This window comes from Plutella xylostella, chromosome 12, assembly GCF_932276165.1.
Source record: "Plutella xylostella chromosome 12, ilPluXylo3.1, whole genome shotgun sequence".
Taxonomy (NCBI): domain Eukaryota; kingdom Metazoa; phylum Arthropoda; class Insecta; order Lepidoptera; family Plutellidae; genus Plutella; species Plutella xylostella.
The window spans coordinates 9,665,772-9,693,064 of NC_063992.1; the positions used below are offsets into that span (position 1 = coordinate 9,665,772).

The following is a 27,293-nucleotide window of genomic DNA, read 5'->3' on the forward strand; positions in this document are numbered from 1 at the left end:
AATGAACAATGTATGGAAGTTAGACACTTACAAATAATAATTAAGTATACTTAACGGGTTTGCATACATCTATTAATGTTGAACTGCATAGACGAAATTAGTACTGCAAATCGGGTAATTTTTATAAGATTACAAAGTGCAGTCAAGTGACTGTGATCTATATGTATGTATGGATGTATGGTTATGACCACGTTATGACAATGAAATACATCTATGAATCTGCGATTTTTAAAGTGTCAGCTTTCTGAACATATTGGCCGTGTAGGCAAAATAATATAAAGTATAGGCAAAACCTACCAAATAATTCCTCACACAAACTTCACTGGATCTCACAAACCGCTACAACATTTCCATTCGCACCATACATTCACAACAATCTATTTAAACGCCTACAAAGTGGAATTTCACCAAACGCTAACGTATTTAGTCGCCGCCGGTCAAACGTCCATCAGTACAAAATGTATTAAAAATTTGATTTCAATACAACTTTAAATACTTTAGGGCTGATTTTTCAATAGCGCAGTTATCTGAGGAATGATTCTGATGCTGCTGCGTCTGAATGTTTGTATTAGACAGTGACAATTTATTCCTCAGTAAACATTTATCTGACTGTTGAAAAATCAGACCAGTCTTTCGTAAAAGTATCCATCGACGTTTGACACGAGACACAGATGTAACATTCGGTGAAAGGCCACCTAAAATCTGTACCAAAATCAGTCGGATTTCTTATGCGATATTTCGACGAACTGCCTGTCCTCAACCGTCATGTCCTGGTCGTCCCATCCCCAGATGGGGTTGTCCGGGTGGTGATGTTCCTCGGAGTGGGAGGCCTGCTGGCTGGTGGGGTGGGTTCCGTCGCCGGTCCGGTTCACTCGCCTCCGGATCATGTCTTCTGAGACTGTCTTCAGGTCGTACGCCCAACCTGGGGATGAATGGGAAATGTGTTGATCAAAGTGGTTTTGAAGGAAAGGTAATCGGTAGCTGGGAGTTGGCTGGCCATTAAAAAGCGACGGCTTTGACCCAAGTAGCCAAGTAATCCGAAGCTGTGTAGTCTACACAGTGTAGGTGGTGTGCCTTGCGGAATACGTATAGCAGGTTCACATATCTGATGGTGGCAACTTGATGGTTAAGGTTGATCGAAAGCGATCGTAATACCGATTAGGTACTTTCTAGATGTAGGTAATAGTAATACTAATATATTTATTGCAACTATGTAACAACCATCAAATAAGGTATAAATTATTTAGCTGTTTAATATAAGGAGGAACATAAGTATTTTACGCATAATACGAGTACAGTTCCAGAAACATTTTGTTACTTGTCTCAGTTTAAATGTAATTTTGTTACTCAGTACTCAGTACTTTATAGCCTACATGAGATGTTGATGTTTGTGTATACAAATAAACTAAGTCTCGTCTCAACTGTATGCTGCTTGCCTGCTGTTCACGTCATAACCGGCATACGAGCGTAGTCGACGACGATGCCACCGCAATCTCAAGCTGGGTCCACAATTGTAGCATTTGCGTGTATCATGTCATATCATATACAGGGTGTTGCAAAAGTGGTATAGTAATACTAAATAGTTTACTCGCAAGTTGCACCCAGACTGACGATAATGTAATACGGTGGGACAAGAAATGTAGCGTACAGTATGGTAGTTTCACAGTTGTTGCATTTCCGTGTATAAAATTTCAGGGTTTAGATTTTTTTAACGGTTACGTTTAACGTTTACGTTTAAAAAAAATCTAAACCCTGAAATTTAATACACGGAAATGCAACAAATGTGAAACTACCTTAGTGTACGCTACATTTCATAGCTCACCGTATATTACATTATCGTCAGTCTGGTTGCAACGGGCAACTTAACTTTGCAGCTTATTTGTCTCTCAATTGTACCTACTCATGGCTCTACTTTCATTTGTCATGAACTCATGAATTTAACATTTAGAAAATTCCAGAAGGCTATTTAGAGGTTTATATGTATTTTTTGAAGAGTAAAGCACATCATAACTTAATATACCTTAGTAACACCTAATAATTTAAAGCTGATAGTAAGATTATCTTAGAATATGGCATGTAAGTAGATACAATTTAAAAGATAAAAGGTATAAATTGTATTTTAATTTCTTTCTCGGAATCTAAGAGGTATTTTGTTTGGTTTTCAGCATGAGTTGCTCTGACTCAAAAGATAATCGCATCTTCATAAAATGCTTTTTAAACTGAAACAAGAAGCTACAAAGATTATCTTTGTGCTAAGATAACTTTCTTAGGCACTTTTTCTCGTATGATTTTTATTGCTGGATATTTTTTATATTTTTTAATAAGTAGGTTGGTACATTATAATATGTAGACAAAAGTTTGTGAGTGACGTGTGTTACTCTATCACAGAAAAATAAAAGATTTTTTATAAGTCCTTAGATATTCTCGTTGGATTTGTAATTTATAATAATTTATATTGCAGAGGTAGGGAGAATTATGTAAACCATCAATGCATTATATTCATTAACTATATTCTGACAATCGCTCTCAGCACAAGCTTGCTTGTGTTGGAGTCCACCATCCCGCCTGGGACCGCGTGGGAACTAGGCCTAAACCATTCTTTCATTGGAAGGAGACCCGTGCTGATGGGTTGCGAATGTTGTGATGATGTTGATTGTATACGTACCATATTTAGCGGCAATATCGATGACGGCGGTGGACAGGTTGGTGCTGTAGTTGCCCAATTCCGCCGCTTTGTAGTCCCACGGGAACACGTGGTGGTAGTTGTGCCAGCCCTCGCCCATAGCCAGGATGCCCACCGTCTTGTTGTCTGTTGCTCCGATGTATCTGGGAATGAGGTTTTATGATGGATTAGGGGTGAGGAAATCAAGACTATACAATCGTCGTGCCTCGCATTTCAATATACTCTTATGGAAGGTCAAACGGAGGTAGGTATATGACGTATATGACGTTGAGATGCGACGAGTGCTTGAGTACGCGCGAAACGTCAACACGTCGCGATTATCTCGCATGTGGAGTGAGAGAAAGAGATACAGGTTGTTAAAAAAAGGGTATAGTAAGCCTGAAGAAAAGCTTTCTAAATAACTTTAAAAAATCAACGATTTTTTAAATTTCGTTTTGTTAACTGTTTCGCTTGGTCACGAGATCATAGAATAGAATAGAATAGAATAGAATACTCTTTATTTTGCACCATTAAAGAAAATATTACAATTCACAACTTATATATAAAATAGCACAAAAAAGGCGGCCTTATTGCTTAAAGCAATCTCTACCAGACAACCTTTGGATGGAAGAGACAATTTTAACATAATTAATCATTTCATAATTGATCATTTTAGCTATGAGAAGATTTTTTCTTGATATTCCTAAAGTCGCAAAAAGGACATCGGCCATCATCTAATTCTTTACATTTTCCATTGTTTTGAATTAAAAAAAACTACAGATTATTAAATCTGGATGGTAACACTATGGTTTAAAAGTATTTTGGTTTATGTTAGCGTCTTTAAAAAAGCGGGGCAAATTGCCATACATAACGTCCAATGTTACTTGTTTATAATGGCAGAATCACCCCCATTCGGCTTAGTAGGTACACCCTACTTTGAAACATTCTCTAGATAGAAGACAACCAAAAAAATAACCGAGTACTTTTATTTTAAATTCGTTGATATGAGGAAAGTCATAAAAGAAAACAGTAAATATGCTTTCAAATTTACTGGAGTAATAAAGAATTCAACAGCATTCTTTCCTTATTTATGAAAGAGTTTCCTAAATAATTCGAATTTCCTCTTTCCTACTACCAGCACCTAAAGATATTAAACGGAGCGTATTTAGACTGGCAATCCGTACCTACCTATTATCATGTCAAATGTTTTTTTGGATGTATATACTTAATACTTAACCTAACTATCAAGTAAACTTTGCTCAGAAAGTCTCTCTAAAGTTTCTATGGATATTTTGAGTATGGTTTTTAGCGGGAATTTGGACATTCTGAATTTATTTTCGGACACACGTAGGTTTTGGCTTAGTATACCCTTTTTGCAACATCCTGTATAATCTATGCCAAGTCACAAATAAACAACAACAACTTACTTATCATACGGCCGGTTGCCGTAAATATGCGCAGCGGAGTTGACGAGCCAGGTGAAGTTGAGCGACATGGTGTACCGCCAGATGGACGCCACGTACCACGAGGTCCAGGGGTCCTCGCCCCACAGGTACACCGGCAGGCACGCCGGGATGATGAAGCAGAGCACTGGCATCACCACCAGGTAGGTTCTGGGGAGGTGGAACGAATTAAGGATAGTAATAGAGACTTTTGAAGAGGCATTACTGGATCATCATCATATTCACTACCCATCACTGCTGGGGCATGGGCCGCACGGGTCTCCTTCCAATGAAGAAAGGGTTTTAGGCCTAGTCCACCACGCTGGCCTAGTGCGGGTTGGTGGACTCCAATACAAGCAAGCTTGTGCTAAGAGAGTTGTCGGGTAAGTGGATAGATACTTTAAATTAAGTCTATGTATATAAGATAAACAAGGAAAGGACATTGATTATTGACAGGCATTGAAGTAGGTACACTTTTATTTTTTGGTCCTTTTAGGGCAGAGTGGTCCACTGGGCCGCGGAAGTGTGACGGTTGCCATTGACACGAAAAGAAGAAGAAGGGCAGAATTTAAACGGGGATACATCTTGGGTTATGAGATTTATATAAAGTGAGACTCACTTCTTCTGCAGCATAACAATGGGGTCCTTCTCCAGATCGGACATATCTATAGAGGCTCCTTTCTCGAACACGTCCTTGTGTTTGCGCACCATCAGCCAGCCGATGTGCGAGAAGAAGAACCCCCGCTTCGCGTTGTGAGGATCGGCGTCTGTTTCTGTGAACTTGTGGTGGACTCTGGAAGGGGGGGGCAGTGGGTGAAATAACATTGATACATGCATATGCTCACGACTGTAATCCCCAAAGGGGCGTAGATAAAGGTCACTATATCGCAATTCCAGATAAATAAGGCGCTGTGGTGTAACGAGTTTATCGCCGTCGATAACGAACCCGTGTAGCGGCCGCAGGAAGTTTTTTGAAGGAAGGTCGTTGATAATTATGCTACCTATATACTCTGAAGTCAGCTTATAATAATTGATTGATGGCTTAGCTAACACAATACGAGTAAATTGATTAATGACTTAGCTAGACCGTAAGACAAACTTTTCTTTAAATTAATAAAAAAAATGGACCATAGAGGTAGTTTCTTAATTCATGAAAGTGAAAATAATAGGCAACAGTTTGAAATATGGGTAGTATAATAATTATAGTACGTAAACGTAGGTATTACTATGTAAAGAGATCTAGGTAACAACTATGAATATTTTTTTTTATAGTGGACTAGACTTCAATGCTAAACTGATATTAGTACCTAGGTGAAAGTGAAAGGTCTAAGTGATTTTAATTATATTTATCTAAAATGAAAGTTTGCAAATGTAATGAGCAATAAATTTAATTGAGTTGCACTTGCACATCTCTGCATTAAAATAACATTAGACTTATATAATATTTTCTATCGTTAAACATTTTCTAAATTTCTCTTTTGCCAATGAATCTAATGCTCATAGTCATAAAGCTCGCAAATTATGAATTCTGTGCTGCCTTACGAATCACATTGCATTTATAAATATATCATGAAAGTAAAGGCTAACCTGTAGTCTCTATCCCCCTCGTAGAGGTGTTCTCGTCACGCCTATGGCCGACAGGGTTGTGAATACTAGCGTTCATAAATATATCACTAATACAATGACGTACCTGTGGTCTCGAACAACTTTTGTTGAATGATTTTTTTTTTTGCGAATTTCAAAAACTCGTAGAACAAAAGTTGTTCAGAATGACCCACTGAGTCACCCCCTTTCGGCTTAGTATACCCTTTTTGCAACACCCTGTATATCACTAAAAGACGTAGGTACCTGTGGTCTCTAACCCACTCGTAGATGTGGTTCTGGAAGGCCATGGTCTGCGCGAGGGCGAGGATGAGCCGCAGCGGCCATCGCGCCTTGTACGCGCGATGCGCCCACAGGCGGTGCGCGCCCGCCGTCACGCCCATGGCCGACAGGATCGTGAATACTAGCGCTGGAAGGAGTGGAGAAATGACTATGGATTATTCTACTTTATTTTTTATTTGTTGCTTCTTTTATTGAATATTTTTCTTTATTATTTATTCTTTATGGAAATTCTTATGGGTTGTGGTTTTTTCAATGGAATAGGTGCATAGAGAAGAGGAGAAGCTCTATTTTAATTTAAGCAAAACGTTCGACAGTTATAAAGATTATTCATAAAATGTACGTTAATTTAATACACTTGTGAGCAAATGAATCGAAAATTTCAGTGACGTAAGACCAAATTACTCCTAAAAGTAAAAGGTTAGCTTAATGACTACGTCTGCAATGAATATAACTAGCTAATATTCTTCATGGACCTCTTTCAGAAGAGATTTTTTGCCAATTTACCAGAAGAGAATCGCACTATGTATCTGGCGTCAACAGCTTCTAATTTGTACTAGAGTGACAAAGGTCGGACATTATGGGTTATTAATTTAAGTAACATGAATGTAAGTAGTAATGGTAACGTTAGGCACAAAATTACATCCAACGTAAGATTGTGAACATTATGTCGATTGCACATGTCCAAGAACCTCAGGCCGAATCTTAGAACATTAGTATTTTTTTTCAATCTGCCTCGCTTGTAAGCCAATAGGTCTTACCGAATATCGGCGTCCATATTCTGACATTTCCAGTGAAGATGAGGTAGAACCCGTACAGGCAGCCGGCGTGCAGGTAGATGAAGGCGAAAACGTTGCGCCACACTATCTGCCACCTGGAATCATGAAACGCAGGTATTAAACACCCTGTAGGTAAGTGCCGTCGATGAAATGTGTGCTAGCCTGATTTTATAACCCTGAATAGGTCATGACTATTTCAGATTTTTCATTGGAATATCTTCCTTAACTCAGAACTCATCATGCTTAGTAAATAAAATACAAATCATCCCCCTTATTCATAGAAAAGTTAGAGAACGTTTTAACTGTTGAAGTGTTTCGTCCGTTTCGTCACTCTGTCAAAGAACAATTAATTCTTTGACTGACAACTATAATATTATACAGTACGTTTCGAGCAGTAAGGTGCAGAGAAACCTGACCCCCCTCAGAACCATTGTTACTATGACAGGGGGTCAGGTTTCTCTGCACCTGACCGTACCTACTAACTTTGATTTAAAAAAATAAATTTATTTTGTTGCATGTATTTGAAGCCTCTCCATCCAACGTATTCCATAAACATAACACCAAAAATGAATATTCACAGTAGGTCGGTAAATACCTACCGTAAAGCGAGTAAGTTTACACTTCCATCAAAGTCTAGGCACATTATATACGAAAGGATTTTTTTAAATGTATGCAAGTAGCATTTCAATGCATTCTGCTTCTCTCAAAGGTTTTGGAAAGTTACCGATACTATTCTAAATCTAAAGTATACCCACCCGTAACGTAATCTAATGAAAATCCCTCTGTTAGGAGTAGGCCTCCGGCATCCAGGCAGAGTAACCTACATTATTATTTATTCATGTACTGCTTGCTACTACACCAAATTTACGGGTGAGCTGCTATATTTCATTTTGACCGGAGGTTTTCAATAAAAGTCATGGTTCAATGTTCCCCCTTGCCTCACAATTAGTGTTTCCTTTGATAGACTAATATCGATTGTCTATCGGTAGTTAAAGAAATCACCATAGTATCGATATCGTCGATACTGGTCGGGTAATAGTCAAAACTTCAGAAGGAAGGAAGTCGCTAAAAGTCTCATAAGTTTTGAACGGCTAATCCGATTTTGATAAAATATAGGCTAAGAACACTCATTGCCTGTCATGATTAAAAAAAAAACGGATCGAAAATCCGTTCAGTCATTTGGGAGCTACACTACCACTGACAGACAGACACACCCAGATATACAGACACGTTAAACTTATAACACCCCTCTTTTAACATATTAAATATTACCTACATAAAATAATTATAACAACTTACTCGTAATCACGTCTCTTCGTGTCATTGCTGTAGGAACTGAGCCTCGGTCGGTCGTCTTCTACAGTTTTGCTCATCATTGTGTCAGCCAATAGGAGAGTCGAGCCAGACATATTCGGCGCCATGATTGGCTACTGAAACAAGAGAAAGAACACTTTAAAATATAATATAGGTATTATTATTAGTCCTAAAAACTGGACAAGAAACCCAGGTTTTCCAATGTGAAATCGTGAAAATTAAAACAGCTGTTTAATTGGTTGAATTTTTGCGGTGTCAGTAGGTACTCAAATTGACCTGCTGCTCACTGATTAAATTCCACATCGTCGGTATAATCATTAGTTTTTATTTTTTTATTCTACAGTAATAACGCCTTCTATAGGTGAAGCTGAAAGATGTCTTGATGAGGTCTAAAACAAATATTTAAAAAAAATTATTTTAACTGTACAACATACGTTTGCCGACAAAACGTAAAAGTGCAAACAATCACAGCACCTAACGTAAATATTGTACAATGTACAGTACCTACATTGTACATGGGCGGTCAAAGCCAAAGAAAGTACTAAAAGTGGAAGACACTTTCACCAATTTCTACATTGTCACTTGAAAATACAAGTACCTATGTCAGTATGCCATGACAAAATAAAGTTAAGGCGAAGTGTAAGCTCTGGGTATAGGGAGGTATAGGTTCTGAAAATTGTAATTAGCATGAAGAGGGTGTGAAACGTGGTAGTGTTGAGAAAACGATTACAAACAGAAGAAATTATATATTTTTTTCAATTGGCAGCGTATTTGAGCTTACACTTCACCTTGATGCTAAAGTGTGTTTATACATTGCCCCAGGCTTTGCAAGCGCCTCGTCTAAAAGCTCCTAGCGTTTCCACACGCTTGTTGGTTGCGCTTGTAGGACACGGTAAAGCTGTGTCTCCCGCAGGGTACAGAAAAGCATATCTACATTAATATTATTATTATTATTATGTTGTATCTTTACCATCACGGGACCATGGGGTCCCGGGCATTTGGAAGGCGTGCATGGGGCCGAAGCCAACATGTAGAGGCCCGTTTGACAACATTAATCTATATGAAATGTGACACCAACCGACGATTTTCCCTGTGTAAACTATAGAGTAAACCCAAGGAAAACCCCCGGTTAGTGCAGGACTATTGTAGGATATGGAGAAAACTAATACAGGGTTATGGAAGGGAGTGCTAAATGGACTGGGTAACTGGGACTATGGAAGGACTATGGCCCCTGCCTGACCTATATGTTTCACACACGGATAAAAAGGCAGGGGGTGACTCGCACACACAGTAAATGGGCCCCCCAAAACAGTCACTAGCACATTACAGTGGCGTAGCAACAAGGGGGCAACATGGCATGAGGTGCTAGGATGGAGAGGTATTCCACGGCTCTCAGGACAATCGCGTTATCGGTCAAGATCCCTACAAGCACCTTACTGGGTAATACATCCTTCCTCGAGCATTGCTGCTCTAGCGGTACACCACTCAAGCCAGCCAATGAAGGCAAGCAAGAGGTGGGAGATCCTGTTCCTCGTCAGTGTTCACTCTGGACAACCAATAAAGGCAAGCCAGAGATGAGTAACAGGGGTTCTCCCCGGCATCGGGTGGGTGGGGTCGCTAATGCCCAACAGCTCGCCACAAGCTGCCCTGCCGCATTATTATTATTATTATTTAATCCTTTATTGCACAAATATAAAAATAAGTGTACAAAGGGTGGACTTAATGCTACAAGCATTTTCTACCAGTCAACCCACAGGAGGTGCAAGAAAATTTTATTATAAGGTAATATGTAATATTCTAGGACAATACAACGACGGTAAGGTTATTAAGGACAGGAACTTGTATCGCTTGTGTACTAACCTCGGCTAACGTCTAAACGATCAATAGAGCTATACAGTAAGGAATGTGGAAAGCTTTCAATCATACCTACCCCTTTGGCACTTAAATAATATATAGTAGAGGGAACTGCCTTAGAACAGCAAGTAGATTGAAAAAGAGAAACCTATGTAGTCTACACTCTGGGCTAGAGTGAAACCTATCAAGGCTCTGGAGGGTTTTTGAGTTAGCTACAGAAATATGTTGCTGGGTTGCTTATTGGTGTTTATTTATCCAGAAGAAACAAAACGACACTCGTAAGATCTGGGTTAGCGCGATGACTTAGCTTTTTGAATAAACACGAGATACTTAATTCTCCACATCAAAATTTTTGATACGAAACTACCTAGAAGGAAAAACTAGCCCTAACATTATTATTTATTGTCATGGGTGACATTTTTGTACTCATAAAATATACTTTATATAGCTGTAGCTCGAGTAGAGTATATTTTATAGTATAGGTGGTGTACATCAAAATGAATTTTCACAAAGTATCTAGCTACTCTATCTAGGTAGTCTTACGGTCACTTTCACCGCGGTTGCCGAGTGGCAACCATCAACCATCAACCATCTCGCTAGTATTAATGAACTCAATGGCATTGACCGTATTTAGTCTAGCTCGCAGATCAGACTACCTAGCTAGATACCTAGGTATACGAAATCATGACGCGTATGGTAGTATTTAAATACTTTACGTCAACATCAAGAAAAGGCAACACAAAATCCACGGTTAAAATTATTAATGGAAAAAAACAGAAAGCCCGGATAAAAGCTGTAAATAAATATTTGCTTGTATATTTTCCGTGACATGGATGGCCTACTCCATTTGATATTTTTCCAATACATTATTAAATAATAATATAGTAAGTTTACCTCTATAAAGATATAAGATGTTCACCCGTTGGAATCATGTCAAATGCTTTTCCGATGGCTATCATTTCTCTGTAACCACATCCATTTTCATTTCATTTTACTTTCGCTTAGCGAGGCGTTTCTTGCTGGGTCGGTGGCGGGTGACGATCGTAATGTCAATGGCTTGCTCTTAATTCTCAGCCGTTGAGAAACTCTTGAGATCTAGGTACGTATATAATCATAAGTACATTTATTCCAGGCATCGGCAGGATTTTTGACTTCATAAGAAAGGCCGAGTCTGAAGGCACAACATTTTATTTTTAGTACCTATACTTACTACTAGTACCTATTACTACTACAGTACCGTCAGAACTTAAATTTTAAATGTGCTTTTTTAAGCCTTATTTTGAACAAAATATTTTACCTTTTAACGTTACGTGAATATTGCTACCCAAAAAATGCAGGAAATCTCGGCAAGAAGTAAGTAAAAAATATCTTCTTGATAAAGTTAAATTAAGTATATTTTTTTGGCTTATGAGCCTAAACTTAATCCGATGGGAGGTGGCCGAGTTTAATGAATATTTTTTTGCAGGCAATAGTACCTACCAACTTTATATTTGCTGAATGCTGAAATAGTAGAGCCGTTTGTTTGCGGAGATTTATTGGGATTTACCAAAATAATTTGGTTCTAGACGGGAGTTGAAAAAAAGGCATGATATTAGGTTGACATGACATTCTTGCTGTGCAAAACTTGATTTAAGGGCCCGTACAGGGTGACGTGCCGCGCCAATTTTGGGTTTTCAATGCTCTTCACACAGCACACGCAGTGACACGCACACATGTAAGTTTGCACAGTGGGTCGATAAACTTTTACTCGCCAACTTTATTGACAATTATGTTCAAGTACATTTTGGGTGATTTTAGGGTAAGTAAGTATAATTCTTACTTACACTGGTAGGCACCAGGAAAGAGTAGAAATTAATAGAGGTGCCACTTTACTCTATACTCGGAACCCGATTAGCTTTCTCAAACAAATATGGTATTTACTTGTAGAAAGGTAACTAAAAGTATTAAAGTGTAGATAATAAGTTTCGGGCATCCTCCAGCCAACTGAACCCCGACGACAAAGCAAAGTAAATACATAGTGTCGCAAAAGGGCTATACTAAGCCAAAAGGGGATGACTCAAGGGGTCATTCTGAACAACTTTTGTTCTACGAGATTTGCAAATTCGCGAAAAAAAATATTCGTTTTCCATGGTAAAAAGTCACATGTCCAACAAAGTTTCTATGAAAAAGGTATTTTTTTTGTTAATTTCCAAAACTCGTAGAGCAAAAGTTCAGAATGACCCCCTGTCTTACTCCTTTTTACCCGACTGCCGAAGGAGGAGGGTAATGTTTTTTGATTGTATGTATGTATATATGTATGTTTGTCTGTTTCTTTGTTCCCTCCTGTAGCCTAAACGGCTTGATAGATTTTGATGTATGAGGTATTGTTAGAAGCGTATTGATGGCGCGATGGCTATAGGCTATGTGACGTTCCATTAAAATGTACATAGCGCCCTCTTGAGGACATAACGTGATGATCGAAAAAATAATAATTCAACTTTGCCGTGTAAGGTATCAAATGAAAGGACTTGATTTTCACATTACAAAAATATGCATATTGAAGGTATTTAAATAACAACACCAAAATTATTGAAATAAAAAATGATCATGAACTACCTACCGACCTAAAATTTCATAAAATAAAAACAACTAAAAAGTTACAAATAAAAAAATACAATTATAAAAAACTAAAAACCTGACTGTACGCTAAAAACATGAAAACGAGTCCCAATGTTAATGGAAAGTATCGCAGGCGGGGACCAACTTGACCGCCACTCAAGGCCGTTTTCTAAGTAACATTCAGCTAAATGGTGAACCCTCTGCTGGTATAATTTGTTTATATACCGCTTTTTCAATACCTGTAAGTACATTTTTTGGCAGCATAATATTTTAACTTAATTTTAGGGTTTCGAACGTCAAAAGAAAAAAAGCAACCGTTATAGGATCTCTTTGTTGTCCGTCTGTCTGACTGACTGTCTGTCACCGCCCTTTTTCTCAGAAACGGGTAAAGATATCAAGCTTATATTTCGCATAGATGGGGAGTACCCCAAAAAAAATATTATGGTACTCCCTGTCCCACACAAGTAAATTGGGGCTTATATTTTTTCCAGTTATTTTGATGTGTATCCTTTTTTTTTCTTAGTTGTTTTGTATAAGTATGTGTTTCTTTTCTTTAAATCTGTATTTTTTTTGTTGTTGCTGTCTATGTGTCGAAAAAATGTATCTTTATCTTCAAATCACGCCATCTATCGTTTGTTTTTTTTGTGGCTACTGTCTATAGAAGAAATTCCGTCATTGACAATTTTACGTTACGAATTTTTTTTTATTTTTTTTATTTATTTTTTTACATTTTCGTGGAGAATCAACAGCATTTTGTTAATAAATAATTATTACTTATGAACACATAACAACTTGATGCCATTAACAGAATGAACTAAGTAAACCCAGTAAACCTAACACATCCAGAGGAAAAACAAAATCTCTTTCTCTCTCTCTGAAAAACATACTTAATAGCCCAAACTCGATGCTTTTAGCTATTAACATCTTTGAAATAAAATTGAGCCACCACCGTGTTACTGCCCTCATCAGATCCTCACGAGACCATACCTCAACCAGCACCAAGAGACTGTATTTTTGATCCCTAACCTAATGTTCGTGCGTATTGTCATCACTTAGATCCATTCGCTATATTCCTGCTCCTCATCAGACCTTTACGAGACTGTAATATCACGAGAATATTGCACACTATCTAATTTAATTTAATGTATTGAATATACTGGAAGAATTATGCTTCCTCAATTTCAAATCAAATTATGTTGGTGTCATAAAAGTTGAAAAAGTGCAATGATAACCAATGTGCAGTGATTTTGTATCTGTACACGATAAGATCGCGAGCTGTCAGTGCTGCCTAAACCGACGTGACCCTTCTTTGGAGGCCAGCGGCCAACTGAGTCAAACGTCACTAGTGTTTATGATTTTATAACACAGAAAGCCGCCATAGATATTTGTATGAAGATTTGAGGGAAAAAAATTGCTCAAGTTTGGGATTAATTTACACAAAATAAGTGTGTGTTTATTAAAAAACAAGGTATTTAGCGCCTAGTCCAAGCCTTTAACTTTATAATATGATAAAAATCATATGAAAATTCTTTATAATTACGACACAGTTGTTACAATACGGGAGTGTGATTGACTGGTTTTTCTTGATATTCTGAAATTAATTTACAGTTATCCATAATCATTTACTTAAATTCGAATGATTCAGCACCTAGCTAGACTCTTCAACTACCTGTGTGATTTTTTTCAAGGCTGTAGAGCATCATTTACTACATAATTCTATGACAATGCCAACCCTCGATTCCCTATTGCAGACCCTTAACGTTTCTATTTCTTATAGTTTACATAGGGACTCGTGACGTTCACTGTTGTCATGAAAAAAAATTGGTTTCGATTCCCGGCTGGGCAGGCATACATTCTAGAGTCTTGATTGTTTTCAAAAGGTAACACTGAGGGCATATTGATCTTCTACCACTACATAATCTACTTACTTTTATAGGATGTTGCAAAAAAAAAAAAAGTCGATTTTTTGTCACTAATTTTCAAAACTCTTAGTAACAAAAGTTGTTTAGAAGAACCCCTTGAGTCACCTCCTCTCGGCTTAGTATACCCTTTCTGCAACACCCTGTAGAATGCTTGTATTGTGTATTGAAACTGTAACTTGCTGGAAACAAAGTTATTAACCGTTGAGAATTTACTATTTAAAGTTAGTATTCACACTTCATTTCCAAATATTATTGCTTACTCGTCCTAGAAACGCAGTCGTAAACTTATTTCCATGCACACAAAGCGACAGTTTAGTTTCTCAATGTTCTTATAGCAATAAAACTCCTATTCTCTATAGAAAATTTAAATATTAGCCTTTATTTTATTTTCAATTCGCAGTACGATTAAGGCAAGTAAAACAAAATTCTGAATAATATAGAGCTCAAAGAGTCCTTTATGAAAATATTTAAACCCGTTTGAAAAGTTTTAGTACAGTAATAAATTCTATTAACCACTACTCGGAATATTACAAGATAAATAAACTGACCAACGATGTTTATTTTAACTGGGATATTACGGTTAGTTTTAAAATATAACACGGCTTGATAAACAGTAATGTATCAACGTTACTATATAAGAGAATAATGCAGGCAATACGATGCTAAGCTCCAATTTCACAATAGTCGGTTAGATCGTAACCAGGGAAAGGTTGATCAATTATACGTCATCTCCATATTAAATTCTTGACGGATGTGTCAAAAGTCAACCAATAATCCCTGGTTATGGTCTAACCCACTATCGAGAAATTGGCACTAAGTCAGCTAATATTTGTTATCCTTAGCAATGGAACAATTTGAAATATGTAAACGCAGGTTGTTGCGGTTCACTACAACACAAAAATTCGACAAGTAGTGCTAAGAAAATATACACAAATAGTTTCGATACTTTAAGCAAACTTAAAAACCACATTGCGATTAGTGTGATAACGACTGCGGAATAATTGCTAGGTTAATTATCTGCAAAAAGATACGAAAACTTATCGTTACGAAAAAAAGCGAAGCGTTCATTTACTGTAATACGCTTCTAACTAGTGATTTATTACAGTGACTAACACTTTTTCGAACAGTTCTGCTAAAATGTGAACTTAGAAGTAGGTACTCTTAATTGATGTAAAAATATATATTTTATCACAGTACTTTAAATTATGAACTGGAAAACTGATGATCTGGAGATCATTAGGTATCAAGCGAAGGTTGCTGGGTTGTTTTCTCAATTTTTCGCGTATTTTCCTAGCAATTAATTTAGTTTTCCCTTTTTGTTTTTTGCCCGAATATGGTGGTTCTACGTAAAATCAAGGACTATAAACATTAAGTACTATTTAAATAAAATAAAAATTTAATAGACATTAATAAAGACCATGTCCTTTATCTACCTATAGACTATTAGTTTACAGAAGAACCCTTCGCGTGTTGCGTGTATCGTCTTTTTTTTTTTGTAAAACGGCAGATTATAAATGCAAATTTTCACGAATAAAATTATGGTTGTAATTTTTCCACCCATACGCTGTGGCTGACGATAATAATTGTTTTTCCCGCGCCTCGTCCTACATTGAAGTCAACTTTTTTTCTTTTGTTTCGTCAAGGGTCACCGTGCTTCGGCCATTCGCTTTTTAAATCTATCGAATGTTCATGAACTAACGACTAAATAATGAGTGGGGTGCGTGTGCACAGTTACTCGTCATGAAGACATGGCGGATTGATTTCGACATTGTATGCGCTGTTATCTTTTCCCATAACCGAAATACATAAGTAACCAAAACCAAGAATTATGCAGATAAAAATTGTTTTTGGCATGTACCTATGGAAATTCGCAGAAATTTTAAATTCCAATGTTAAAACTTTTTACTATAGGTATACCCATATAAGGTTCTCAGAATTAGTTGGAAAACTATTTTCACGGATCAAAACCGTATGGTCGGACTAAAATCCGAATTCGTGCTGGCGGTGGTTTGCGGTTAGGCTTCCATTCATTGTTGCTTGCCTCAGCCTTCACGTAGAGATGAGCCCTTACATCATCACACCAGCTCATCCGCTCAATCTAGAACCTAGGACACCTAGGTCACCTATCCTAATGTCATAAACGGTACGGTAGGCGGCTCGCTAACAATTATCTTAGTAATACATTCGTGTAGTGGTTATAGTAAGTATGTAAGTATACTAAAGCGAAGGTTTCGGCTAGGTGATTCCGTAGCATCGCTAATAACATTGCCAAATATCTAAATCGTCGGATCAGATTGGTGTTTGTTCTCGGGTGATTGACGATATAAACATAATAATTGAATAATTTGTTCATATTTCTTATTTACATGGCTAATTTTAAGGTTAGATTTAAGTAAGTTAAAATTTCATATATAATGTACACCGTTCCTGAATAAATATACATTACTGTACAATCAAAGTGTATAACATCAATGCACTTTCCACCTCTACCGATCGTTCTTAAAGTTTCTTTTTAAAGCAGGCGATGTATAAATAAACTAAACAATAGATACTGGACACCTACCTCGATGACTGGCACTTTTCAATGTAGGTCTCTGACCTAAAGACATTGGAGATCCCGAGTGGAGAGGAAAAAATGAGGTCTTTCTCTTCTAAGTACAGTGGGCTTAAGAACTTGCTATGCCAAAGTCAAAGTGAAATGTTTTTATTCATCGTATAAAAATAAAAATTTCGCGGGACTTAATAATTATCGATCTCTTATTCAGTTTTCTTAGACTGTAAAATAAAAGGGTACTGTGCACTTAGGTACTGTGAGGACTTTCTAGAATAACTCCTCAAAGCTATAAATAATTATATTAGAAGTTGTAAGTTTGTAGATATAATTGACGGATAAACGTGAAACATTAAATAATTACCTACACTTTGACGTTATCACCATCAGGTGGTAATCGCCCAATGCTGGACATAGGCCTCTCCCAAGGAGCGCTACAACTTTTTTCCTCGGCCTTCCTCATCTAGTCATAACACCTGACCTGACGGGCCGGAGGGCATCCCACGCTATGCTTGCCTGTTCGTGGTCACCACAGGAGACATCTTCGGCAGATAAGTCCGGCGCACTGCTACTTCAGCTTGCATAATTTAAGAAAATAATACATTTACTTTAATTATCTTATACCTAAATGACTTCATTTCTTATAAGATTCTTCATAGAAACCCCAAGTAACTAACTCTATCCATGGCCCTCTAACAATAAGTGTCTACTACTACTTTCGACATCACCGGCAGAATGCACTGATTGAAGAACTTTGTTTTCAGACTTTGAGGAATGGCATAAACTACCTATGGAAGTAAATAAATCTTCCAATTACAATTTTAATTATTAAAAGAGAGAAAAATAAATGGCTATTCGAAGAAAGCATTCTAACCTAAAAATACTGATTAATGATTGATGATAGCTTAGTACTGACTGACATGAAGAAATAATGAGGCTGACTGTACAATGTAAAAGTTTCGCTCTTTACAATAGCAATCAGATATTAAGATACGAATCATGATATTTACAGCTATCTTAATAACGTGAAATAGGTTTGTATGTGTATCTAATAACTAACCATTTGAAGCAAAAAAAAGTTACGTCTATCTACCCGTGCAGGTACTTACATAAATTATTTTGTTACTTCAAATGCTAAATAATTGGTAAGCTATATAAATTGTCTAAAATTTGTATTTTCAGAATAATTATTTCGTCTTTACAAGATGACGGATAAGATTAAAATGCCGTTAGAAAATCGGACCTCTACTCTAAACGTAAACTTAAGCCTACTTCATAAACAAATTCGGCCATAATATAGCTGCGATACTAATTTAAATCCAATTCTGAGAATTGAAAATTGATAAACTGTAAATGTATGAATATTGAGTCCTAGAGGTACATTAAACAATTTTCAGCATCAATATTTCCTGTAATAATGCCTAACGCTTTGTGAAATCATGCGATTTCGAGTTTAAGCACGCGCTTGTATTTGGATGATATTGCAATATGTACGTCAGTATAACAGACAGTTATGTTGGTAAACTATCCGGTAGGTATTTGTGTTTTATGAAAAATATAGAAGGCGAAAATATGAACAAACTACTACAAGTTTAATATTTAAACTACGTTTCCGTACAAATTTTGCACTCCATAAATGCAGATATTTACTTACGCTGATATTTTGCACTCAATAACTAGAGGTAAAACGTGACAACGATCTGTATAGACTACAGGTATATTTTACTTACGATAAACAATATCAGCAAAAACCCGCTGAAAACTTCACGCTACCACGTAAAAGTACAAATCCATGAAAAACTCTCACCATAAACACCAGTTCAATTATCAATCCAAGTTCACACACACGACACTGTTAACGCGATACAAAGTGAAAAGTATCAAGATTGTTTCTGAGCAGGTGACGAGGGCGCAAGTATCAAGAATTCCGAGAGATCGTTTGTCACTAGCTGTCGGTGAAAGAATGAGTCGCCCGCGCTCCGTTCGATGCTTTTGCTTGCAGGCGGGTGCGCTGGTGGCTCATACTTATAGGCTTTTCTTCGTTGTACTTTCCCCTACTTTTTTGACCCTGCAATGACATATATTTTACAGTGTTTATAATTGCTATGGCGGAGATGAGCGCAGGTGTTTGAGATGCTCACTGTACCCACTTGAAGTATGAAATGTGAATATGAAAGTTTGCGTAGCATTTATTTGTGGATATTTTGTTAAGTGGTTTATTTATTTTTGCGTTTTCTGATTATTATTTGGCTATTTTATATTGGAATTATATATTGGTTGTTTTACTGACTTTACGGACACCACGGGTCTGAAAACTCTTAAGTTGGCACGTAGTATTGTGATGTCTTGGGGTTTACTGACGTGACCGATTTAGATTTTTATTTTATATAAAACCTTCCTTAGGTTTAAAGGAGAATACATAAATATGTCATACGATAAAGAACATGTATGTTTGGAAAAATTCGCACAAAAATACATAGCATTCGCATAAAATTAATGTACTTACCTAATTAAAATAATGGTAATCACATCGAGAATCACACAAAATTTGTTGATCACGTGTTTCACGTGACTTTTTAGTACTTAGTATTTTTTTCACCAAACGAAGTCCTAGTACAAAACAATGTCCTTTCTTTTACAAAAACCTGTAGAAAATTTCATACTTCACAAACAATAACAAACAGAGCAAACAGATTGTAATAAAATAACTTATTTGAAAACGTTCAGAAATGTACTTCTATTTAATTTGGATACCTCATAAATATACGAGTTTCTTATTTCTGCTTATTTAACAACATAAAAATATGACAAAGTTATATTATAAATTCCATATTTTATGAGTTCGACAAAATAACAATAATACTCGTAATAAAACCTCCCCGAGGCGAATCTGGGCTCAAAGTTCCGTTCTTCTCGTTTATAAGACAAAGGTCCCTTTCCGAACTAAAACAGTTTGTAAACACGTGCAAACGCGACGGTACTGTATTTAAATATTTTCAGGTTTCAAAATTGGCCGAATAATAGAATTAAATACACTAATAGAATTAAATACACATTAAAAAACTACATATTTAGTATTGTTTGCCTTGCCCTTATCATCAGCGAATTACCATTAAATTGGTCATCGTTTAAATGACACCCTACTTTTTCTTAGGGGGCGATTGACTCCCTGAGTGACCCCATTTCGGTTTACCCTGTGTATTATCATAAAATACTGATATAAAAACCAGATTAGATCCGCAAATCGTTATCTAGATCATCGTTAATGTGTCTATCAGAAACATATATTATCCACAGTAATCCAATTTACATGTAGTAATAGGTAAAGAGATACGTTTCTAGTTCGTCCCTCGAGTTATCTAGATAATAATATACTAATTATCAACAAACTGGAAATTACCAAATGAAATGAGTAGAGGGAGTGGGTTATATTTTGTTTTCAATAATAAGACAATCGCACTAATCACAATCCCAAATTGAAAAAAATATTTTTAGTTTTTTTAAACTCTCTTCTGTAGGTTTACTAGCTACTCACTAGGTATTTGGTGATAAAGAGATTTACCTAGCAGTTTAAGTATAACTTTCTTTTTGAACAGAAGTTATGGTATTTTCAACTGGCGGCACTATATATATTCGTTATTGCAGTGCTGGGCCTCGCATTACGCATAGTCTGAAATTTTACATTAGTAAGTACGATAAAAAATACTCTTATCCCAATTTATTTTCTGGACGAGTTATTTTTTCATGGAAATTTCATGAAAATTGAGAATTTAATGTAGTTATGTCTATACTGATTGGTAAACGTGTGACACGTGATGTCACCGGCGATATTGTGAGTTCATCAAATTATTCGACGCCTGAGTCGACAAACGTGATATTCAAGAACATGTCCGATAATCCGTGGTTATCAGCGACAGATACAGAGTGCCATTGTTTTACATCAATTTGATTGTTTATTTTTAATATTACCCTAATGTTACCTATTATTACTATACAGGTGTAGCATATACGGCTTATAAAGTAAGACTCAGAGAATCATTCTGACTTTTGATCTAGGGCTTGAAACTTTGTTTGTCACGCAGTTTTTTTACGCGAAGATAAAAAAACTGTTACGAGTAATCAATGAAAAGTAGTACAGGTATATACAGGATTTTAAACTCTTCATCCATCAAAGTAAAGAAAATTTTGTAAAATGAGCAAAGCAGGAACGACGTATATCATTCTAAGAATTCAAAACCATTTTCCCATTAAATTGCAAACCTGAAACCGTAACCCAATATGCAAGCTTCGGTTTTTTTTCAATAACATCGGCATCGTCTGAAAAGACCTCCAACTGAATGTGATGTTTGTCGTTTTAAAAAGTGAAAAAGACTTGCAAGAATTTGTTTACAGAGAGCGGTGTATTGTTCAATAAACAGCAACTTGCCGGGTGCCGGCTCGCGAACAATGCCCAATGGCCATGGCAGTGTGTTTACAAGCAGTGCTGTATCTGCAATATGCCGCCGCCGCAGCCGTACCACCACCGAACATCAACGATCACTTGATCAACAATCCTTAGGCCGCGTCCACGACCCCTGCGGATCATATTATTACTATAGATGTCATCATCATCACGACCCATCACGTCCCCACTGCTGGGGCACGGGTCTCCTTCCGATGAAGGCTTAGTCCACGCTGGCCTAGTGCGGGTTGGTAGACCCCAACACAAGCAAGCTTGTGCTGAGAGAGTTGTCGGGTAAGTGGGCAACCCGACTATCAGATGTTTTCAAGCTGTCCGAAGGCCTCGACTGCCGAAGCAGCAACCGGGACCCACGGCTTAACGTGCCGTCCGAAGCACGGAAGCTTCCAGAAAAGAACCACTTTAAATCGGTTACCCATCCAATGGCTGACCGTGCCAGTTGTTGCTTAACCTCAGTGATCAGTTACGATCACAACTACGAACACGACTACGGACGCTTCTACATATATACAGTAGTAAGTAGTAAATACAGCATAACTGAACATGAATGTTTTTTTTAAAAATAGTAATATAAAGTACTTATGTTCAGTGATACAGCTGAGACAAAATACTGCCTAAGTATTACTCAGTCGAAGGCCCGAGAACATTTATTTGCCGGGAACAAATAATGCAAATACAACTACTTACAGCTTTTGGGAGACTAAGATGACGACTTAAGAGAATTTGCCTTTTATGCATTTAGGTATTTAAATACACATTCAGTTTATTTTAGAAAAAGGTAAACCTGAGCACTAACTATAGGGGTATAAAAATTAAACAAGCTTATACATAGAGTCCAAGAGCCAACGAGCATGTGCTAAACGCGTGTCTAGTACCTGAGGTTCCTTCCTTCATGAAAATATTTTTAGTAATAGTTTTCATGATGGAAACTCATAATTCAACGATAAAAACTGATTGTTACAATAATTTATAATATTTCAGTTGAAGTTTGCCATAATATGCTCGATTGCTAGTGTCGTTTCTTATCATTTCGTTTCTCGATCGGCCTATTTTTGCAAAATATTCATTTGAGTGGAATACAGAGTAAGAGGTGAGACCGATAATCTATTATTCTAGTAAAGCTTGTCTTGCTTATATCTACTATACTTAGTAAAGCTTGAATAGCTAAAAAAAATATGAAAAGATCGGTTTTCCGCGCTGCCCGTTTTCTAAGAGGAAAGATATATTAAGTAGGTACATGTCTTATCTGTATTGCAATGCTCTGCTCAATGACATTTGTTTCCAAGAACTATGAAGGTGCTTAGTACAAGTACTGTAAGTGACCACCATAGTATAGTTATAGAGACGGAGGTGGCGAAAATATGCACACTTGTCGTTCAAACGTGACATTGCGTATACTACATCCATATACAGGGTGTTGCATAGGAGTTCGGCTACACGAGTGCTTCAGTAAACAGAACGCAATGTGCGTGACCTTACATGGTTACTAGCTGTTGTCCGCGAGCTTTTGCTTCGAGCCAAAAAATATATTCTGACAATGAACGTCTGTATTTTATAAATTTGAGTGAATATTATCATTATTCATACAGGCAAACTATTGATATCAGTATACTTACTGCATGACAGAACAACGCGTACTTGGCAGTACTGAGTAAATTTAATGATACAGAGGAAAACTTTGTGTGTAAGTGAGTATGTTGGTAATATCCCAAAAATTACAAGAGCTAATCATTGAACTTATTAGTTCAATGGGCATTACAGATTTCACTATCAAAACATATTAATAAAACATATTATTAATAGTACAGTATAGGTCAGCCTAGAGTATCGGTCTATACTTCCATGGAAAATAAATATTAGTTCGCGAATATTGCTAAGTAGGTAGTGGAAAATAAGTTTCTCAGAACTACCACGTTCTTTCAGCTTATAATATGTACCATCCTGAATATCCTGAGAATCCTGACCCGATAAACCAAATGATTTGCCATTGAGGAAAATTGTCTTATTCCTTCTTATTCTATTCTTATCCCCAATAACATTGAATAAAATCCACAAACGATAAAAAAACCACTGGTAAGTACAACAAAATTGTTTACATAATTATCTACCTATCGCTTTTATCTACATACATAATATGCTCACCACTGTAATCCCCGAAGGGGTACCCGCTAGGGCATGCAATACCACAATACCACAATACCGGTATTGCGTAATACCGGGATCCCGGACAAAATCCTCGCTTTTTTCAATACCGGTATTGAAAGTTAATACCGGTATTGAAGTAATACCGGAATCGGTAATTTTTTAGGTTATAAATCAAGCGATTAAGATATAGTTAGCCTTGTGCTCCTATATACTATGAAAGTTCACTTGATTACAACCGTTACATGCGGTTTTTGGCCTTTGGAAACCTACTTGTTGTCCATGCGTTCTAAAATATTAACTCCAATACTCAATTCTCGTAAAGAATATTACATAATACAGGATTTGATTTCTTTTTCTTGTTGTATTTTGCCCGACGCAACCTTTAAACAAAATATATGCCATTTTTAACAAGGAAGTCTAATACCGGTATTAATACCTGGATCCCGGTATTGAGTTCTGATACCGGAACTCAATACCGGTATTGAAAATATTACCGGTATTGCATGCCCTAGTACCCACTTTTCGCCGTACACCGTGCTTTGTACTCGCGGGCCATAACGCCCTTTTTTAATTGTTTTTTTTAATAATGTACTCAGGGTACACATCTACAATATAGATGTGCTGGTTTCCTCACGATGTTTTCCTTCACCGTAAGAGTACATGGTATTTCTAAAGTTTTGGTGTTCCTTATTTCTGAAGAATTCCTAGGTGCATTCATTTTATATCTACGTAATCTCGTATAACTCGAGTAATCCCTGGCTAACATGTGACGTGGAAAATTATCTATCTTCGCCCTCTACAGCGTCTGACTCTCCGGCTAGTGAGAGTAAACACGCGTTGGAAAGCAGCTTTCGCTAGACTTTGACCGACAAAATGGTCTCTAGAATGAATAGAAGACATGTACCGTTGCTTGAGCATAAAGTATGGAGCACGTTGGTACAGCATTGTGGCTTGGCAACCATTGTAGCCGAATGGAGGTTTTTGGCCTTGATGAGTTGAAGTGTGAGCTTTTACTGTTATTGGAAATAGGTAATGCGTCGCTAGAATGGCATTTATGGGCAGTGATGAAGATAGCTTCAATATAATCACTTATAAGTAAGTAAATAAAAAAAAATAGTCATTGTCTCTTGTAATTAAACGTGAAGTAGGTAAGGTGCTATAGCGGCTTATACTATAAATATAAAGAGTACGTTAACTTTCCCATGATTTTCCACGCTCATTAGCCGAAAACATTGTCTAAGAGTACCAACAGGTGGTAATTAGCATCATGTCATGTTCTAATCACGGGCCGCCGTTTCATGTGGATAAGATGCTTATCGCGAATACTATTATGTTGGCATCAATGCCTCGCTATTAAGATGGTAATCATCCTCAAGAAGCCATCACGAGTAGATCAACGGGCTTTAATGCTATTTGACGACCGAATAGTGTAGTGGTTAGTGACCCTGACTGCTATGCCTAAGGTCCGGGTTCGATTCCTGACCGGGGCAGATATTCGTTTAAAGATACTTACATATCTATTCTCGGGTTTTGGGTATATTATGTATAGGTAAATCAGCTATCCAATACCCATATTACAGGATCTGTCTAGCTTGGGGTCGGATGGCCGTGTGTGAGATGTCTGTCCCCACATAATTATCATCAATATTAGATCGTAAGTTGTATGGGTTATACCACCTGCCAAGCGTGGAGATGATGGCAATAACCCTCCAGGATTTGAAGAGGCCAATGTCCTATACAGTTTCAGGGAAATTGAAATTGTGTTCTTGATAGTCATAAACTCTACCACTATTCCACGAAAGCTCTGTCACTATGGAGAAAAATGGCAAAAATAAATCCTTCCTCGTAAGAGTACGGGGTATAATATTGTAGGTAGGTACTTAAATTCGTTGGGTGTGTAACTGTGTACCTATTAGCCAGGATTTAGAAAAAAACAAACGGCTCTCGGCTAAGGGGACGATATTTAATTATTATTCAATACGCCGCCACAAAACCTTATGTAAAGATAAAATCTTATGTAACTTTTTCACTTCATTTGTCCGTAAAATATAATTTATTGGATCTAAAATAAGTAAGTGATACGATACGTTTTTACTAACACGGGAATACTTAAAATTGTGGATAGAAAGCTATCGAAGAGCTTATTGTTAGTTAAAGATTTAAAACCTATGTATGCACTCGTACAATGTAAATTCTAACTTACAGTGAAAACAATAAAACCTACTTTGCAGCCTTACACGAGGTGTTAATGTTAAATTGTTAACTGACAGAATGTTAAATTGCCATAAACCATTTAATGAAGATTACAATGAAGAACATTAGAATGTGAAGGGCTAGGTAGTAGGTACCCATGAACTTTGACAAGACGAAAGTCATGTTCAATTAAATTAATTAGACCGGAGCTGCTTCGGAATGATCAAGGTTAACTGGAAGAGAATGCTTTTAGCATTAAGTTCGCCTATGTACAAATTTATTTATGTGCAATAAAGAATTTAATAATAATGATCGAAGTTGTGCAGGGATATTATACCTACTGACCTATTTATTTGACTAGGCAGAAGCAACTTATACATAATATTATACAATACGAAGGCGCAAAATCCAAGTGACTAAATTCGCACTAAACGTGCAAAGCCTTTGAATCCTAACTAATGTTAAGTATAAATGCAAAAGTATCTGTGTCTGACTGTCTGTCTGTCTGTTACTCTTTCACGCCAAAACTACTAAACGGATTTGAATGAAATTTGGTATACATATGGTCTAGACCCTGACAAAGAACATATGATTCTTTTTATCCCGGAATTCCCACGGGAAAACTTTTTAAGGCGAAGCGAAGCTCGCGGGAACACCTAGTATTTTATAAAATGAACTTTCACAACTATTTCAATTTAAAACTGTAAACAAAATTTTGAACACCCTGTTTTGAAAACGCTAGGTAGGTACCTACTGTAATCCGATAGCGTTTTAAAAACTATTTAGTCTGTAAAACTTCTAGATATTTCGGTATTCAGAAAGTTTAACGATAGTTCAGTTATTTAGTAGTAGTAGTAGTATAACTTTATTGTACATAAAACACTTAAAATAACATTTTATTATCATTAATACTTATTTAAAACATTAAGGAACAATAGGATGGATTCTGAAGGCGACATTTTAAATTCAGTCCTATTCAAATACTAAGCTTAATTTCAGTGAAAATTCAATTGCTCTTATTTATTTATTTGCTCTTCCCATTTATTTGTCGAAAATTAACGTCACCCTTTTGTCTGCAATAAGTTAATAATATCATTAAGTACAGTGCTCCAAAATGGACAACATTTCAAAAAACTAAAGCTGCTATAAATTGAAAACCATTTTGAGATTTAGCTCTAAAGGCCACAAAAAAAATGTTTTTGTATTTTTTGGATGTATCATTTTCGAGAAAATCATAAAATAGTAAAAAAGTGCTGATGACGTCATGCATCAGGTGCGATGTATTTTGATGATCAAAGACTATAGATTTAAAAACAAAGTAACTGTCACTTTCATTTTTGATTGACGTTGACGTTTTATCGTGACGTTGTTGTTTATTTGGGTCATTTTCATTAATTCTGTTCTGACACTTTCTGACTATTTCTTTTATTTATTATTAAGAGATGACCTCTATATAATATGTCCCAGAGCATGCCACTGCCTACACAGCTGAA

At 36.7% G+C, this 27,293-nt stretch overlaps 1 protein-coding gene across 3 annotated transcripts; it reads right to left on the bottom strand.

Annotated features, from left to right (window-relative positions):
• Positions 1-15: 15 nt before the first annotated feature.
• On the bottom strand, positions 16-19,009 carry LOC105397502 (acyl-CoA Delta-9 desaturase). 3 transcript variants are annotated; one of them, XM_048624702.1, is made up of 8 exons: positions 18,811-19,009; positions 8,064-8,191; positions 6,747-6,859; positions 5,953-6,115; positions 4,724-4,897; positions 4,090-4,275; positions 2,666-2,826; positions 16-922 (listed from the first exon to the last, which is right to left on the bottom strand). In XM_048624702.1, the coding sequence occupies exons 1-8, from the start codon at positions 18,811-18,813 to the stop codon at positions 714-716; spliced, it is 1,137 nt and encodes a 378-aa protein (XP_048480659.1). In that variant the 5' UTR covers positions 18,814-19,009; the 3' UTR covers positions 16-713. The 3 variants fall into 3 exon arrangements, with proteins under 3 accessions (XP_048480659.1, XP_048480661.1, XP_048480660.1); XM_048624704.1 differs by having other exon boundaries at positions 8,064-8,194; positions 18,811-19,008; XM_048624703.1 differs by having other exon boundaries at positions 8,064-8,194; positions 18,734-19,008.
• Between the last annotated feature and the right edge of the window lie 8,284 nt (positions 19,010-27,293).

Excerpts from the sequence above, each read along its gene's own strand:
- LOC105397502 (XM_048624702.1), bottom strand. Across the intron at positions 6,116-6,746 it reads AATATGGACGCCGATATTCG|CGCTAGTATTCACGATCCTG; the intron begins GTAAGACCTATT and ends CACTCCTTCCAG. Across the intron at positions 923-2,665 it reads CGATATTGCCGCTAAATATG|GTTGGGCGTACGACCTGAAG; the intron begins GTACGTATACAA and ends ATTCATCCCCAG.